This window comes from Oncorhynchus mykiss, chromosome 11, assembly GCF_013265735.2.
Source record: "Oncorhynchus mykiss isolate Arlee chromosome 11, USDA_OmykA_1.1, whole genome shotgun sequence".
Classification (NCBI taxonomy): Eukaryota; Metazoa; Chordata; class Actinopteri; order Salmoniformes; family Salmonidae; genus Oncorhynchus; species Oncorhynchus mykiss.
The window spans coordinates 5,367,345-5,380,980 of record NC_048575.1 but is presented as its reverse complement, the minus strand read 5'-3'; the positions used below and the strand labels follow the sequence as shown (position 1 = coordinate 5,380,980).

At 49.9% G+C, this 13,636-nt stretch overlaps 1 protein-coding gene across 2 annotated transcripts in view; it reads right to left on the bottom strand.

The window, feature by feature from the left end:
* Nucleotides 1–13,636, bottom strand: part of LOC110536532 (nuclear receptor coactivator 2) — a 236,266-nt gene that overhangs the window by 48,466 nt on the left and 174,164 nt on the right. For both annotated transcript variants that reach the window (XM_036934699.1, XM_036934700.1), the window contains exons 11-13: nucleotides 4,592–4,781; nucleotides 2,253–2,456; nucleotides 1,088–1,318 (exon numbers count right to left, since the gene is read on the bottom strand). In XM_036934699.1, the coding sequence (XP_036790594.1) occupies nucleotides 1,088–1,318; nucleotides 2,253–2,456; nucleotides 4,592–4,781 (625 nt within the window). The remainder of the gene's footprint in view (nucleotides 1–1,087; nucleotides 1,319–2,252; nucleotides 2,457–4,591; nucleotides 4,782–13,636) is intronic.

Below are 13,636 nucleotides of genomic sequence, written 5' to 3'. Positions count from 1 at the left end.
ACAGAGATTCAAATGAATATAACTTTATTAATCCCATGCCCATCTATATAGAGAGAGAGATTCAAATAATATAACTTTATTAACCCCATGGCTATCTATAGAGATTCAAAAAATATAACTTTATTAACCCCATGGCGATCTATAGAGATTCAAATAATATAACTTTATTAAACCCATGCCCATCTCTTTAAAAAAAGAGAGAGAGATTCAAATAATATAACTTTATTAACCCCATGGCGATCTATAGAGATTCAAATAATATAGCTTTATTAAACCCATGCCCATCTCTTTAAAAAAAGAGAGAGAGATTCAAATAATATAACTTTATTAACCCCATGGCGATCTATAGAGATTCAAATAATATAACTTTATTAACCCCATGGCTATCTATAGAGATTCAAATAATATAGGTTTATTAACCCCATCTCTTTATGGACAGAATCAAATTAATATAACTTTACTAACCCTATACTCATCTCTTTAGAGAGAAATGTTCAAATGAATATAACTTTATTAGAGAGAGACATTAAAATGTATATATAACTTTATTAACCCCATGCCCAAACCAGACTGAGCTGCTCGAGATAGGTAAGTTGCTTAGTGGTTAGAGTGTTGGACCAGTAACTGAAAGGTTGCTAGAACGGATCCCCGAGCTGACAAGGTAAACATGTTGTTTTGTCCCTGAACAAGGCAGTTAACCCACTGTTACCCGGTGTAGGCCGTCATTGAAAATAAGCATTTGTTCTTAACTGACTTGTCTAGTTAAATCAAGGTTAAATAAAAAAAATATGACAACTGGCATTAGACAGTGTATCAGGGTGTTGTTCCTCTGACTGGCCAGCAGGTGTCAGCTTTATCCCAAACTCCAAAACCTTTTATTTTTCAAAACTATCTGTGTACTTCTACATGCTGAAAATGAATATCAATAAATTGGTTTCCATTGACAACACAAATATGTTACATCAATTGGTGGGTCCCCAAGCCCAATGACAAGAAACACTGATCTGTGAAGTGGATAGACCATGACAAATATATATTCTAGAGCAACCCTGGCATAGAACTAGAAATGGTAGATATACAGTCTCACCGTTGACCATCATCTGCGACTGCAGCATCTGCCTGGGTGCAGGTCCTGGTAGACTGCTGGGTCTCATGAGGCCCCCGGGGCCTCCAGGGTTGGGCCCCATACGGCTGTGCATCGTCCCCTGCTGACCTGGGGCCCCAGGAGGAGGGACCGAGGCTGAACCGCTCTGACCCGGGCCCCCAGGACCCCAACCCCCCTCCTCCTGAATGCCCTGCTGAGGACCACTCACTAGACCTGGAGGGGGGGGTAGACGGAGGGAGGGAGAGAGAGATCACGTGAGTGAGTAAATGTGTGGGGAGTGTCAGAGGGAAAAACAAAAGTGAGGGACAACAATATACCGCCCATCTACAAGGACAGAAGTCAACTTCATTTTGTTCACACTTCCCACATTTGCCAGTATCCCCCCAACCACAGTTCAGGGGTTAGAGGTCGTTTTCAGAGTGGGCGTTTCTGTGGCCCGCCTGTGAGTCAGAGTGCCGTGGCCCGTCTGTGAGACAGAGCGCCGTGGCCCGTCTGTGAGACAGAGCGCCGTGGCCCGTCTGTGAGACAGAGCGCCGTGGCCCGTCTGTGAGACAGAGCGCCGTGGCCCGTCTGTGAGACAGAGCGCCGTGGCCCGTCTGTGAGACAGAGCGCCGTGGCCCGTCTGTGAGACAGAGCGCCGTGGCCCGTCTGTGAGACAGAGCGCCGTGGCCCGTCTGTGAGACAGAGCGCCGTGGCCCGTCTGTGAGACAGAGCGCCGTGGCCCGTCTGTGAGACAGAGTGCCGTGGCCCGTCTGTGAGTCAAAATGAAAGTGAGAGGAGAAGAGCTGGCAGTGTGTGTCTGTGTGTGTGGGTGACTCCGACTCCCTCAACTTCCTGCACGGAAACAGGAAGTGACTCACTGTGACGTGTCATCGGTCCCCACAGAGAGAGAGAGAGAGAGAGAGAGAAAAAAAGCTGACGTGTCAGCCGGTAGCATAGAGAGGGGCAGCGAGTGTATTCCGTTACACACGTTTCTTTGAGTGCTGACTTCGATGACTCCTGACCAGGGAAACCTCGTACTACATAGCATGAAAAGGTCAAGAACATCTGCTAAATTACTGTAAATGTAAATGTTTGTTGAGTATTTGTAGATCAGGGAAAATACACAAATAAAAGTGTAAGCCTTCGCTCTGACGGCTCCACCCACCTGCGAGGTTGGCCTGGTTGGACATCACGGCGGCGTGGTTTCCCATGATGCCTTGCTGCTGCTGCTGTAGTGTGTAGTGGCTGGGGGTCCTCATGGGGGGATACTGGCCCTGTGGGGGCCGGCCCCCTGACATGTTCATATCCAGGGATACACTCCTCAAAGGCAAACCCTTACCTGGACCCTGGCCCCCCGGACATCCGTAGTCTAGAGAGAGTGAGAGAGTGAGTGAATGAGTGAGTGAGTGACAGTGAGAGAGAGTGAGTGAGTGAGTGACAGTGAGTGAGTGAGTGAGTGAGTGACAGTGAGTGAGTGAGTGAGTGACAGTGAGTGAGTGAGTGAGTGACAGTGAGAGAGTGTGAGTGAGTGAGTGAGTGAGTGAGTGAGTGAGTGAGTGAGTGAGTGAGTGAGTGACAAAGTGACAGAGTGAGAGAGAGAGAGAGAGAGAGCAGGTGTAGTGACACATTTGAGATAAATAAAACATGCTAATCGGATACACGGTAACATGGTCTACACGGTAACATGATCTACACGGTAACATGGTCTACACGGTAACATGGTCTACACTGTAACATGGTCTACACTGTAAGATGGTCTACACTGTAACATGGTCTACACGGTAACATGGTCTACACTGTAACATGGTCTACACGGTAACATGGTCTACACTGTAACATGGTCTACACGGTAACATGGTCTACATGGTAACATGGTCTACACGGTAACATGGTCTACACTGTAACATGGTCTACACGGTAACATGGTCTACACGGTAACATGGTCTACACTGTAACATGGTCTACACGGTAACATGGTCTACACTGTAACATGGTCTACACGGTAACATGGTCTACACTGTAACATGGTCTACACTGTAACATGGTCTAAACTGTAAACTGTAACATGGTCTACATGGTAACATGGTCTACACGGTAACATGGTCTACACTGTAACATGGTCTACACGGTAACATGGTCTACACTGTAACATGGTCTACACGGTAACATGGTCTACACTGTAACATGGTCTACATTGTAACATGGTCTAAACTGTAAACTGTAACATGGTCTACACGGTAACATGGTCTACACGGTAACATGGTCTACACTGTAACATGGTCTACACTGTAACATGGTCTACACGGTAACATGGTCTACACGGTAACATGGTCTACACGGTAACATGGTCTACACTGTAACATGGTCTACACGGTAACATGGTCTACACGGTAACATGGTCTACACTGTAACATGGTCTACACCGTAACATGGTCTACACCGTAACATGGTCTACACTGTAACATGGTCTACACTGTAACATGGTCTACACGGTAACATGGTCTACACTGTAACATGGTCTACACGGTAACATGGTCTACACGGTAACATGGTCTACACGGTAACATGGTCTACATGGTAACATGGTCTACACTGTAACATGGTCTACACTGTAACATGGTCTACACGGTAACATGGTCTACACGGTAACATGGTCTACACGGTAACATGGTCTACACTGTAACATGGTCTACACTGTAACATGGTCTACACTGTAACATGGTCTACACGGTAACATGGTCTACATGGTAACATGGTCTACACTGTAACATGGTCTACACGGTAACATGGTCTACACTGTAACATGGTCTACACTGTAACATGGTCTACACGGTAACATGGTCTACACGGTAACATGGTCTACACTGTAACATGGTCTACACTGTAACATGGTCTACACTGTAACATGGTCTACACTGTAACATGATCTACACGGTAACATGGTCTACACTGTAACATGGTCTACACTGTAACATGGTCTACACTGTAACATGGTCTACACTGTAACATGGTCTACACTGTAACATGGTCTACACGGTAACATGGTCTACACTGTAACATGGTCTACACGGTAACATGGTCTACACTGTAACATGGTCTACACTGTAACATGGTCTACATGGTAATATGGTCTACACTGTAACATGGTCTACACTGTAACATGGTCTACACTGTAACATGGTCTACATGGTAATATGGTCTACACTGTAACATGGTCTACATGGTAATATGGTCTACACTACATAACGATTGATACACCAAGACACTGACGTACTGACCAGTCACATACATTGAGCAGCTGTTTATGAGGGCAGGTTTTAGTATATATATGTGTGTGTGTGTGTGTGTGTGTGTGTGTGTAGGAGGGAGTGTGAGACAGTACTTGTACTGTACTGTGTATGTATGTGCCTGTCAGATGTGTGTGTGTGTGTGTGTGTGTGTGTGTGTGTGTGTGTGTGTGTGTGTGTGTATGTGTGTGTGTGTGTGTGAGAGACACACACTCACTGCCTGGCCCCATGCCTCGCTGCATGCCCCTCTGCTGCTGCTGTGTTGCCATGGCGTTGGGGTTGCCAGGGCTGGTTTCCTGGGTGATGTGCAGTATGTCGTTGATGATGGTCTGTTTGTCCAGGGAGGAGGGGAGGGAGGAGGGCTGGACACACTGCAGCTCATCGAGGATTTCATCCAACTCTGAAGACTACAGGAGAGACAGGGAGGAGGGTTAGGAGAACACATACATGTGAGTCATTTAACAGACTCTCTGATCTAGAGACACTTACAGTAGTGAGTCATTTAACAGACTCTCCTATCTAGAGACACTACAGTAGTGAGTCATTTAACAGACTCTCTGATCCAGAGCTTCTTACAGTAGTGAGTCATTTAACAGACTCTCCTATCTAGAGACACTACAGTAGTGAGTCATTTAACAGACTCTCTGATCCAGAGCTTCTTACAGTAGTGAGTCATTTAACAGACTCTCCTATCTAGAGACACTACAGTAGTGAGTCATTTAACAGACTCTCTGATCCAGACACTACAGTAGTGAGTCATTTAGCAGACTCTCTTATCCAGAGACACTACAGTAGTGAGTCATTTAACAGACTCTCTGATCCAGAGCTTCTTACAGTAGTGAGTCATTTAACAGACTCTCTGATCTAGAGACACTTACAGTAGTGAGTCATTTAGCAGACGCACGCACGCACGCACGCACGCACGCACGCACGCACGCACGCACGCACGCACGCACGCACGCACGCACGCACGCACGCACGCACGCACGCACGCACGCACGCACGCACGCACGCACGCACGCACGCACGCACGCACGCACGCACGCACGCACGCACGCACGCACGCACGCACACACACACACACACACACACACACACACACACACACACACACACACACACACACACACACACACACACACACACACACACACACAGGCCCATTAGAAACAGGAATTCATAATACATAAATATTTCTATAAATAAAAATGTCTGTCCCTCCGCCAAGCTGGACAAATAGAAACACAGCTATGAGAATAATGTGATAGTGTGTGTGGCATATTCAAGCTTACTGCTTACTGTGCAATACTGTTGTCAGAGTTTGTCCAGGTCAGATCAACATAAGACTTCATTAACCCTTAATTCATAGCTTAGAACCTATTCAACTACTACAAGCCTGCACGTCCCATGTCCCAATAACAGTGAGGGTAGTCTACTGTAGGTAGAGCGCAAAACACACATCCACACCAAAACACACATCCACACCAAAACACACATCCACTTTCATACCAAAACACACACCCACACCAAAACACACATCCACTTTCATACCAAAACACACATCCACACCAAAACACACATCCACACCAAAACACACATCCACACCAAAACACACATCCACGTTCATACAAAAACACACATCCACTTTCATACCAAAACACACATCCACACCAAAACACACATCCACTCCAAAACACACATCCACTCCAAAACACACATCCACTTTCATACCAAAACACACATCCACACCAAAACACACATCCACTTTCATACCAAAACACACATCCACTTTCATACCAAAACACACATCCACACCAAAACACACATCCACACCAAAACACACATCCACACCAAAACACACATCCACTTTCATACCAAAACACACATCCACACCAAAACACACATTCACTTTCATACCAAAACACACATCCACACCAAAACACACATCCACTTTCATACCAAAACACACATCCACACCAAAACACACATCCACACCAAAACACACATCCACACCAAAACACACATCCACTTTCATACAAAAACACACATCCACTTTTCATACCAAAACACACATCCACACCAAAACACACATCCACTTTCATACCAAAACACACATCCACACCAAAACACACATCCACTCCATAACACACATCCACACCAAAACACACATCCACTTTCATACCAAAACACACATCCACTTTCATACCAAAACACACATCCACACCAAAACACACATCCACACCAAAACACACATCCACACCAAAACACACATCCACACCAAAACACACATTCACTTTCATACCAAAACACACATCCACACCAAAACACACATTCACTTTCATACCAAAACACACATCCACACCAAAACACACATCCACACCAAAACACACATTCACTTTCATACCAAAACACACATCCACACCAAAACACACATTCACTTTCATACCAAAACACACATCCACACCAAAACACATATTCACTTTCATACCAAAACACACATCCACACCAAAACACACATTCACTTTCATACCAAAACACACATCCACAACAAAACACACATCCACTTTCATACCAAAACTCATATCCATTCATTTATTTCAATTGACTGACTTCTATGAACTGTAACTCAGCAAAATTGTTGAAACTGTTGCATTTACACACACACACACACACACACACACACACACACACACACACACACACACACACACACCTTTAAAACATTGATTTAGGTTACTCTACCTACTGTTGTAGGGCGAGGAGAGACCTAAGAGAGAGTAAATAAGTTGTAGTGTCTAAGAATCAACAGGAGGCGGCAGCACACTAGACGGCACTGTTACAGCTCTACTCAGAGAGCAACATTCACCTGCTTTAATTCTCACCCTCTCCCAACTTAGTTTCCCCTCTCTATCCCCATCTCTTCCCCTCTCTCTCCCCATCTCTTCCCCTCTCTCTCCCCATCTCTTCCCCTCTCTCTCCATCTATTCCCCTCTCTCTCCATCTCTTCCCCTCTCTCTCTCCATCTCTTCCCCTCTCTCTCTCCATCTCTTCCACTCTCTCTCTCCATCTCGTCCCCTCTCTCTCTCCATCTCTTCCCCTCTCTCTCCCCATCTCTTCCCCTCTCTCCATGTCGTCCCCTCTCTCTCTCCATCTCTTCCCCTCTCTCTCCCTTTCTCTTCCCCTCTCTCTACATCTCTTCCCCTCTCTCTCTCCATTTCTTCCCCTCTCTCTCTCTCCATCTCGTCCCCTCTCTCTCTCTCCATCTCTTCCCCTCTCTGTCTCTCCATCTCTTCCCCTCTCTCTCCCCATCTCTTCCCCTCTCTCTCCCCATCTCTTCCCCTCTCTCTCTCCATCTCTTCCCCTCTCTCTCCCCATCTCTTCCCCTCTCTCTCTCCATCTCTTCCCCTCTCTCTCCATCTCTTCCCCTCTCTCTCCATCTCTTCCCCTCTCTCTCTCCATCTCTTCCCCGTTCTCTCCCCATCTCTTCCCCTCACTCTCTCTCCATCTCTTCCCCTCACTCTCTCTCCATCTCTTCCCCTTTCTCTCTATCTCTTCCCCTCTCTCTCTCTCCATCTCTTCCCCCCCTCTCTCTCCATCTCTTCCCCTCTCTCTCCCCATCTCTTCCCCTCTCTCTCCATCTCTTCCCCTCTCTCTCTCCATCTCTTCCCCTCTCTCTCCCCATCTCTTCCCCTCTCTCTCCCCATCTCTTCCCCTCTCTCTCTCCATCTCTTCCCCTCTCTCTCCCCATCTCTTCCCCTCTCTCTCTCCATCTCTTCCCCTCTCTCTCATCTCTTCCCCTCTCTCTCCATCTCTTCCCCTCTCTCTCTCCATCTCTTCCCCGTTCTCTCCCCATCTCTTCCCCTCACTCTCTCTCCATCTCTTCCCCTCTCTCTCTCTCCATCTCTTCCCCCCCCCTCTCTCTCCATCTCTTCCCCTCTCTCTCCATCTCTTCCCCTCTCTCTCTCCATCTCTTCCCCTCTCTCTCCCCATCTCTTCCCCTCTCTCTCCCCATCTCTTCCCCTCTCTCTCTCCATCTCTTCCCCTCTCTCTCCCCATCTCTTCCCCTCTCTCTCTCCATCTCTTCCCCTCTCTCTCCATCTCTTCCCCTCTCTCTCCATCTCTTCCCCTCTCTCTCCATCTCTTCCCCGTTCTCTCCCCATCTCTTCCCCTCACTCTCTCTCCATCTCTTCCCCTCTCTCTCTATCTCTTCCCCTCTCACTCTCTCCATCTCTTCCCCCCTCTCTCTCTCCATCTCTTCCCCTCTATCTCCCCATCTCTTCCCCTCTCTCTCTCTCCATCTCTTCCCCCCTCTCTCTCTGCATCTCTTCCCCTCTCTCTCTCTCCATCTCTTCCCCTCTCTCTCTCTCCATCTCTTCCCCTCTCTCTCTCTCCATCTCTTCCCCTCTCTCTCTCTCCATCTCTTCCCCTCTCTCTCTCCATCTCTTCCCCTCTCTCTCTCCATCTCTTCCCCTCTCTCTCTCCATCTCTTCCCCTCTCTCTCTCCATCTCTTCCCCTCTCTCTCCCCATCTCTTCCCCTCTCTCTCTCCATCTCTTCCCCTCTCTCTCCCCATCTCTTCCCCTCTCTCTCTCTCCATCTCTTCCCCTCTCTCTCCATCTCTTCCCCTCTCTCCATCTCTTCCCCTCTCTCTCTCCATCTCTTCCCCTCTCCATCTCTTCCCCTCTCTCTCTCTCTCCATCTCGTCCCCTCTCCATCTCTTCCCCTCTCTCTCCCCATCTCTTCCCCTCTCTCTCTCTCTCTCACCATCTCGTCCCCTCTCTCTCTCTCCATCTCTTCCCCTCTCTCTCTCTCCATCTCTTCCCCTCTCTCTCTCTCCATCTCTTCCCCTCTCTCTCTCCATCTCTTCCCCTCTCTCTCTCCATCTCTTCCCCTCTCTCTCTCTCCATGTCATCCCCTCTCCATCTCTTCCCCTCTCTCTCTCCATCTCTCCAACTCGTCCCCTCTCCATCTCTTCCCCTCTCTCTGTCTTTTTCACCTCTCCCCCCTCTCTCTTTTTCACCTCTTCTGAAAACTAGCAATGTTAATATGAATAAAGGAGGAATGTGTGATGCTTGAGCTAGTTACCTGACAGGACTGGAAGGAGAGGGGAGCTAGTTACCTGACAGGACTGGAAGGAGAGGGGAGCTAGTTACCTGACAGGACTGGAAGGAGAGGGGAGCTAGTTACCTGACAGGACTGGAAGGAGAGGGGAGCTAGTTACCTGACAGGACTGTAAGGAGAGGGGAGATAGTTACCTGATAGACGGGAAGGAGAGGGGAGCTAGTTACCTGACAGGACTGGAAGGAGAGGGGAGCTAGTTACCTGATAGGACTGGAAGGAGAGGGGAGCTAGTTACCAGACAGGACTGGAAGGAGAGGGGAGCTAGTTACCTGATAGGACTGGAAGGAGAGGGGAGCTAGTTACCAGACAGGACTGGAAGGAGAGGGGAGCTAGTTACCTGATAGGACTGGAAGGAGAGGGGAGATAGTTACCTGACAGGACTGGAAGGAGAGGGGAGGGGAGCTAGTTACCAGACAGGACTGGAAGGAGAAGGGAGCTAGTTACCGGACAGGACTGGAAGGAGAGGGGAGCTAGTTACCGGACAGGATTGGAAGGAGAGGGGAGCTAGTTACCTGACAGGATTGGAAGGAGAGGGGAGCTAGTTACCGGACAGGACTGGAAGGAGAGGGGAGCTAGTTTCCTGATAGGACTGGAAGGAGAGGGGCGCTAGTTACCAGACAGGACTGGAAGGAGAGGGGAGCTAGTTACCGGACAGGACTGGAAGGGGAGGGGAGCTAGTTACCTGACAGGACTGGAAGGAGAGGGGAGCTAGTTACCAGACAGGACTGGAAGGAGAGGGGAGCTAGTTACCGGACAGGACTGGAAGGAGAGGGGAGCTAGTTACCTGATAGGACTGGAAGGAGAGGGGCGCTAGTTACCAGACAGGACTGGAAGGAGAGGGGAGCTAGTTACCTGAACGGACTGGAAGGAGAGGGGAGCTAGTTACCTGAAAGGACTGGAAGGAGAGGGGAGCTAGTTACCTGACAGGACTGGAAGGAGAGGGGAGCTAGTTACCTGACAGGACTGGAAGGAGAGGGGAGCTAGTTACCTGAACGGACTGGAAGGAGAGGGGAGCTAGTTACCAGACAGGACTGGAAGGAGAGGGGAGCTAGTTACCTGACAGGACTGGAAGGAGAGGGGAGCTAGTTACCTGAACGGACTGGAAGGAGAGGGGAGCTAGTTACCTGACAGGACTGGAAGGAGAGGGGAGCTAGTTACCTGACAGGACTGGAAGGAGAGGGGAGCTAGTTACCTGACAGGACTGGAAGGAGAGGGGAGCTAGTTACCTGACAGGACTGGAAGGAGAGGGGCGCTAGTTACCGGACGGGGACCGGCCCACAGTCAAAGGAGAGGGGGCCGGCCCACAGTCAAAGGAGAGGGGGACCGGCCCACAGTCAAAGGAGAGGGGACAGGTCCACAGTCAAAGGAGAGGGGACCGGCCCACTGTCACACTCTCTCTCCCATCTCTTCCCCTCTCTCTCTCCATCTCTTCCCCTCTCTCTCTCCATCTCTTCCCCTCTCTCTCTCCATCTCTTCCCCTCTCTCTCTCCATCTCTTCCCCTCTCTCTCCATCTCTTCCCCTCTCTCTCTCCATCTCTTCCCCTCTCTCTTTCCATCTCTTCCCCTCTCTCTCTCCATCTCTTCCCCTCTCTCTCTCCATCTCTTCCCCTCTCTCTCTCTCCATGTCATCCCCTCTCCATCTCTTCCCCTCTCTCTCTCCATCTCTCCAACTCGTCCCCTCTCCATCTCTTCCCCTCTCTCTGTCTTTTTCACCTCTCCCCCCTCTCTCTTTTTCACCTCTTCTGAAAACTAGCAATGTTAATATGAATAAAGGAGGAATGTGTGATGCTTGAGCTAGTTACCTGACAGGACTGGAAGGAGAGGGGAGCTAGTTACCTGACAGGACTGGAAGGAGAGGGGAGCTAGTTACCTGACAGGACTGGAAGGAGAGGGGAGCTAGTTACCTGACAGGACTGGAAGGAGAGGGGAGGTAGTTACCTGACAGGACTGTAAGGAGAGGGGAGATAGTTACCTGATAGACGGGAAGGAGAGGGGAGCTAGTTACCTGACAGGACTGGAAGGAGAGGGGAGCTAGTTACCTGATAGGACTGGAAGGAGAGGGGAGCTAGTTACCAGACAGGACTGGAAGGAGAGGGGAGCTAGTTACCTGATAGGACTGGAAGGAGAGGGGAGCTAGTTACCAGACAGGACTGGAAGGAGAGGGGAGCTAGTTACCTGATAGGACTGGAAGGAGAGGGGAGATAGTTACCTGACAGGACTGGAAGGAGAGGGGAGGGGAGCTAGTTACCAGACAGGACTGGAAGGAGAAGGGAGCTAGTTACCGGACAGGACTGGAAGGAGAGGGGAGCTAGTTACCGGACAGGATTGGAAGGAGAGGGGAGCTAGTTACCTGACAGGATTGGAAGGAGAGGGGAGCTAGTTACCGGACAGGACTGGAAGGAGAGGGGAGCTAGTTTCCTGATAGGACTGGAAGGAGAGGGGCGCTAGTTACCAGACAGGACTGGAAGGAGAGGGGAGCTAGTTACCGGACAGGACTGGAAGGGGAGGGGAGCTAGTTACCTGACAGGACTGGAAGGAGAGGGGAGCTAGTTACCAGACAGGACTGGAAGGAGAGGGGAGCTAGTTACCGGACAGGACTGGAAGGAGAGGGGAGCTAGTTACCTGATAGGACTGGAAGGAGAGGGGAGCTAGTTACCTGACAGAACTGGAAGGAGAGGGGAGCTAGTTACCTGATAGGACTGGAAGGAGAGGGGCGCTAGTTACCAGACAGGACTGGAAGGAGAGGGGAGCTAGTTACCTGAATGGACTGGAAGGAGAGGGGAGCTAGTTACCTGAAAGGACTGGAAGGAGAGGGGAGCTAGTTACCTGACAGGACTGGAAGGAGAGGGGAGCTAGTTACCTGACAGGACTGGAAGGAGAGGGGAGCTAGTTACCTGAACGGACTGGAAGGAGAGGGGAGCTAGTTACCAGACAGGACTGGAAGGAGAGGGGAGCTAGTTACCTGAACGGACTGGAAGGAGAGGGGAGCTAGTTACCAGACAGGACTGGAAGGAGAGGGGAGCTAGTTACCTGACAGGACTGGAAGGAGAGGGGAGCTAGTTACCTGAACGGACTGGAAGGAGAGGGGAGCTAGTTACCTGACAGGACTGGAAGGAGAGGGGAGCTAGTTACCTGACAGGACTGGAAGGAGAGGGGAGCTAGTTACCTGACAGGACTGGAAGGAGAGGGGAGCTAGTTACCTGACAGGACTGGAAGGAGAGGGGCGCTAGTTACCGGACGGGGACCGGCCCACAGTCAAAGGAGAGGGGGCCGGCCCACAGTCAAAGGAGAGGGGACCGGCCCACAGTCAAAGGAGAGGGGACAGGTCCACAGTCAAAGGAGAGGGGACCGGCCCACTGTCACACTCTCTCTCCCATCTCTTCCCCTCTCTCTCTCCATCTCTTCCCCTCTCTCTCTCCATCTCTTCCCCTCTCTCTCTCCATCTCTTCCCCTCTCTCTCTCTCCATCTCTTCCCCTCTCTCTCCATCTCTTCCCCTCTCTCTCTCCATCTCTTCCCCTCTCTCTTTCCATCTCTTCCCCTCTCTCTCTCCATCTCTTCCCCTCTCTCTCTCCATCTCTTCCCCTCTCTCTCTCTCCATGTCATCCCCTCTCCATCTCTTCCCCTCTCTCTCTCCATCTCTCCAACTCGTCCCCTCTCCATCTCTTCCCCTCTCTCTGTCTTTTTCACCTCTCCCCCCCTCTCTCTTTTTCACCTCTTCTGAAAACTAGCAATGTTAATATGAATAAAGGAGGAATGTGTGATGCTTGAGCTAGTTACCTGACAGGACTGGAAGGAGAGGGGAGCTAGTTACCTGACAGGACTGGAAGGAGAGGGGAGCTAGTTACCTGACAGGACTGGAAGGAGAGGGGAGCTAGTTACCTGACAGGACTGGAAGGAGAGGGGAGGTAGTTACCTGACAGGACTGTAAGGAGAGGGGAGATAGTTACCTGATAGACGGGAAGGAGAGGGGAGCTAGTTACCTGACAGGACTGGAAGGAGAGGGGAGCTAGTTACCTGATAGGACTGGAAGGAGAGGGGAGCTAGTTACCAGACAGGACTGGAAGGAGAGGGGAGCTAGTTACCTGATAGGACTGGAAGGAGAGGGGAGCTAGTTACCAGACAGGACTGGAAGGAGAGGGGA